This window comes from Hipposideros armiger, unplaced genomic scaffold (assembly GCF_001890085.2).
Source record: "Hipposideros armiger isolate ML-2016 unplaced genomic scaffold, ASM189008v1 scaffold_1299, whole genome shotgun sequence".
In the NCBI taxonomy this organism is placed as follows: Eukaryota; Metazoa; Chordata; class Mammalia; order Chiroptera; family Hipposideridae; genus Hipposideros; species Hipposideros armiger.
The window spans coordinates 192285-197814 of NW_017732649.1; the positions used below are offsets into that span (position 1 = coordinate 192285).

Here is a 5530-nt window from a genome sequence, read left to right on the forward strand (position 1 = left end):
GGGCCCAATTTTTACCTTTATTGAGAGGAAAGTAATAAACAAGCCAAAGAGTCCCAATTTTAAAATATATAATTCTTTTCATTTTTCTGTTTGTCAAAATATTTATTACTCTGTAATAAGATAAGAATCTGTTCCCAAGCAAACAGAAGAAAAAACCAAAAGAGTCTGCAAAATAAGAAACGAATTGCAAAGCTGACCTGCAGCTGCATCCGCGAGTTGGGGGAGAGACACTGTCTGTGACATTCTCTGACTCTTCAAAAAGGAGAAGAAATGTCTCCACAGAGCGCCGGCGACTGCAGCCAGGTGGCGCTCTTTAGCCAATAATGAAGACTGCACATTGAGGTCGACGTTCCCCTTTTGAAGTTCCCGGCCCAATTGTTGATGCATATTCCTAAAAAGAAACAGAAATATAGCTAACACTCAACAAACGCTTACCAAAATCTTCCTTAAATGCATTTTGGATTTTTAACATTTATACCATATGAAAACTAAAGGACCATTTTATATAATTAAAACCTTTATGCTAAGGCAGTATGCATTTCTGGTTATTTGATGGATGAATGATGGCATATTAAGCACCATAAAGTTAATGTTAATTACGAATGTCAACCATTAATTATATGCTTTTTAATATGTCAGATCCAAATGAGAAACAGGCAGCTTCAGAATGAAGGTCTGCATTTTGCAACTCACTCTGACAAGTGATTTTTACTTACAATCTAGACATGAAAACAATTTTTTAAACCATTTTCCCCTGAAAGCTTTAGGACATTGATGTATCAAGAGGAAAGCAAGTATATCTGGCTCATAGGTGGTATTTTAAATTCAAATATTTTCCTTGTTTATAAAGACTGGCTAGTATACAAAAGTGTACCAAATACAATCTTAGCACATTGGTCCTAAAAGAACCATAGCCATTTTCATATTCTATATAACAATTAACAAGAAAAAGTTATTCTCCACAAAATAATAAAACATGAATTCAATAATGCCTCAAATTTTGACTCATCATGTGCTCACATTTCTTTGGCTTAAATTCAATTGAAAATTTAGACATGTCTAGACTTTTAAAGGAATATAAGAGGGGGAAGTACTAACAGCTTTTACCATGATATGGATTAGAAGGCATTTGTGCAATATGCCTAGCAATTAGTAACATTACTTACAACTAAATATGCAAACAAGATATTATTCCTATTTCTGTTTATATACTGCCGTAGCAATACAGAGTACATAGAAATACATGGACACCATCATTAGATTTTTCTATCTTCAATTAAAGAAAAAGCAGTGAAAAATAACTGATGGAGCTAAGGCAGAAGACTTCCTTTGATAGTAGTAGTATTCCATTAAGAAAAATAAGTAGTACTTCGAAAAAAGAAAAAAGCATTCCTGATATTTTAAATCAGTTTATCTAGAGGAAATGGGCATATGAAATAACTATACAGAATGCAGAACTAACTAGTAAAACAATTCCACGGAAAGATCAAACTGTTTGTAAGACCACATATTAGTACTTTTCACATAACTACACATAAGTAAATATTCTAAGTATAAATTACATAACATTTGGACTCTGTGACCCTTACAGTGGAATTCTTGTATAATCACGAGGCACTACTTATTACTATACTTGAAGTACAGGAAAAAAGTGTACAATTGCCTGGGGAAAGAATATCATAGCAAGCAATTCTCATAAAAGCTAACCAAATATCTGCTATGCTCTCTCTGTGTAAAAACCTGCCTGAAATGCTTTCAACTTGAACTAGTGGCTAGAGAACCATTTCAAGTCCTTTAGTTTTAAGATGAATACCAAACCACTAAAATCTATTTGGCAACGAACTCAACTGCCTACATCAACACAGCAAAAGTTCATGAATACATTTCAGCACACTGGATCCAAGTAAAATAATACTACCATGTGCACTGCCCATTTATAGCTTTTTCAAAGTGTACTGGTTTCAAAGGGTAATAAAGCAACTTACCGTACTTGGGTAGGATGGATTTTGCCCACTATTTCTAAATAAACAAGCCATTTTCTTCACTAACTAAAACCTATTCCCTAGTTAAGGGTTATCATTTCTGATCACCCTTTATGTGCTAGAAGTTCTTTTAAGTAAAAATCACAATTCTATGAGATGGGTATCATTAATCCTATTTATAAATGATGAAGCTGACAGCAGGAAAGTAAACTAATATACCCAAAACTCACATGGCTAAGAAGGACTGGCCCTGAAATCTGACTCTGAAGCCTGTACTTTTCCTTACGCACTAAGTCACACACACACACACACACACACACACACTTGAAACACTGATAAATTTTCCTCTCTCCCTACTTGGGTTGAAAAAATTTCAGCAAGCCTAAGAAAAGAAGCTGGAAAAGCCATGTGTAGCTTTGCCTTGTGAAGAGGCAGGAACAACACCAGAATTCTGTACTAGAAAACTCCAGAAGAAGAGATACCCAGAAAAATGCATTCAAGGCAATATTTAAAAAGGCCAACAAGGGCCGGCCGAGTGGCGCGATGGTTAAGAACTGGCTTGGGACGCCAGAGGGCCCCGGTTCGGATCCCACATATGAGGGCCAGTGACACTNCTTGGCATTACCAGTGAGTACAATCTCTCCATAATTTCAACTTCGAGGACCCCGCTTTCTGGCACCAAGCTCGTTTTCCAACTCTCTTCCTCTAGGTCCCCAACTCCAACAATTCTTTGATCCCACGAGGACCTATAATTCATTGATCCGGTAACCTTTTCCCTGCCCCTCACTACCTTCGTGCGTTCCTTTCCCTTTTTAGGCTGCTTGATTGCATGCTCCATTATTATACACATCTGTGTACATATCAACTCCCTGCTTCTTACTCGTTTCATTGTACATGCCTGGAAACACCATCTATTTAATTCTAACTCTTGGTTGTCTCCCCACATGCACCTGCACCAGTACAAATGGCTGGCGAGCCACCTTGCTGGCTGATCTCACTTTGAATTTATGACTACACACTTTACATGGGCCCTTAGAGCTGGCCGGCATTCCTACCACATTTCTCTAGGCCAATCAGTCTTTTATTCTCCCAGGGGACTATTGCATACCTTCTCTCCACCACCAGCCAGCACCTCTTCCCCATCCCCACATCCAGCTAACGCCCTCAGTTACTACATCACAAAAAAAATGAGAAACATCAGAAGAGAATTACCACAAGCTCCTACCGCATCTACTCAGCCACCTCCACCGGGGCCCACGCACTCTGCCTTCACTTCTGTTACCACAGATGACGTGAAGCCAAGTCCTGTGTGGGATCCCACTTCTCCTGGGCAATGCGACACAAGCGACTCTCTTGCATCAGCATTTTTTCCATCACTCCAAAACATTCCTGCCAGCATTATAAATATGCTGAAATTTCTCCCATGTTATTTAAAAAAAAAAATCTCTATGAGTCACTTCCCCCTCTAGCCAATATCCACATTTTTCTACTTGTCTTAAACAGTGATACCCAAAAGCATGTATCTACACTTGCAGCCTTTAATTCCTCTTCTCACATTTTCTCTTAAATCATCTTCCATCAGGACTTTGCCTCTAACGCTACACCAAAACCACTCTTCAAGGTCATCAGTGACCTCGCTCTTGCTAAATCCAATGACCAAGTCTCAGGCCTCATCTTACTCGACTAATTAACAGCATTTCCACTATTGATCGTTTCCACTTCCTTGAAATGCTCTGTCATTTGATTTCCAGGACACCACATTTTCTTGGTGTTCCTCTTACCTCACTGGTACTCCTTCCTTGGTTCCTCTTTACCCTACAAATCTGAATATGGGCTATCCTAGGGCTCAGTTCTCAAACTTCTCTTTTTCACCAATACTTATTCCAGTTCATAGTTTCCAAGTTCAATTCGCCAGCTTGGACCTCTTCCCTGAACCCTACTTAACATCTCTATTTGGGTTTTAATGAATATCTAAAAAAATATGTCCAGTATCAAAATCCTAGTCTTCCCTCATAAAATCTGCCCCTGCCCCAATCTTCCTCATCTCAGCAAATGGGGAATTCTCTCTTTATCTATTTGGCTTACCATATCATACCCACTTAGAAAATTCTGTCAGTTCTACCTTTAAAATACTTTCTCTACCTTTGGATTGGGAACCACTTCTCACCACCTCTACTGCTACCATGTCAGCCCAAGCTGCCCACTCCTGAGTTGTTGCAATAGTTCCCTAACTAGCCTCCTTGTTTCTCCCCGTTGCCTCCTGTTAGTCTATTCTCAATCTAGCAGCCAAAGGAATCATATTACTCATCTGCTCAAAACTTTGCAACAGATTCTGATCTCAGAGTAAAAGCAAAAGTCTTTACAACTGCATACGAGGCAGAACACAAACTAGCTCTCTATTGCCTATCGATCACATACATCTCTGACTACTCTCTCCCTTTCTTACACTACATGAGCTTTTATGGCTTCCCTGCAGTTTCTCAAACACACCATACATGCTTGTGCCTCTGCACGTCTGCATAGCATTGGTCTCTCACCTCCTGTAGATGGAACATACTCAGGCCTTCCNAAACCTGGGCCCTCTGGCGTCCCAAGCCAGCTCTTAACCAATGCGCCACTTGGCCAGCCATGAACTCAAGTTTTATTCATCATAAAATTCATACAACTCCTCATCACTTGCAGGAAATACAAGTAAAAAATCTACAACCACTGTATATGACGCACCCAGTTTTTAGACCCCAAATTTTTCAAAAAAAGGTGCGTCTTATACATGGGGAAATATGGTATATAAAGTCAGAAATTTTTTAAAATGCATTTAAATGTAATTCTAGAAATACTGTTTTAAAATATTTTGAATATAAGTAATCATAAAAATAGTACACAATACAAAAGAACTCAGATTGGTCATATATTACCTATACAACTTTCCCAAAGCTATTTAACACCTTTGCATTTCACTTTCTTCAGTTGTTACTAATACACTAACAGTATTTTAAAACTAAAATAATTTTGGATAATTTTAGCAAAGGTGTTTAACAAATAGTATAAATGTTTGTTGTTATTACAGAATTTTCAAGTTACAAGGGATTCTAAAAGTAATCCAGTTAAAGTTGAACTCCTTTACTTGACAACTGAAAGCCAATGAGAAAATGACTTAATGACTATTTAATGAACTTCCTTCTGAGAAGACACCTTTCCAGCTGCATCGCCCATCATTTTCACTGACTCCCAGCTTGGACAAGAACTACAATGGTCTCTTATTTTATTTTCCCTTATCGTAATATTCTTATTCAAATCTTCCTGATTATACTATTTATATTGTAACTTTATTGATTATACATGTTTTTCCATTTGGGGTCCTCAGATTTTTCATGTAATGTGACAGGAGATACTTATAGACAAGGAAACCAATATTCAGGGTAGTGCAGTGTCTTGTCATGAACACCCAAATTAAGAGCCAAATCTTTAAAAATCTAGCTGTCAAAAGGAAAGCTATCATTAAATCTAAAACTTCAATAATATATCAGTGTCTTATAAATTCAGCATTA

General features: G+C 37.8%; 1 protein-coding gene across 1 annotated transcript in view; it reads right to left on the minus strand.

Annotated features, from left to right (window-relative positions):
• MMS22L (MMS22 like, DNA repair protein) overlaps nt 1-5530 on the minus strand; it is a 132348-nt gene that overhangs the window by 43914 nt on the left and 82904 nt on the right. Inside the window, exon 14 of the mRNA XM_019633381.1 lies at nt 198-391. Coding sequence (XP_019488926.1) covers nt 198-391 — 194 coding nt within the window. The remainder of the gene's footprint in view (nt 1-197; nt 392-5530) is intronic.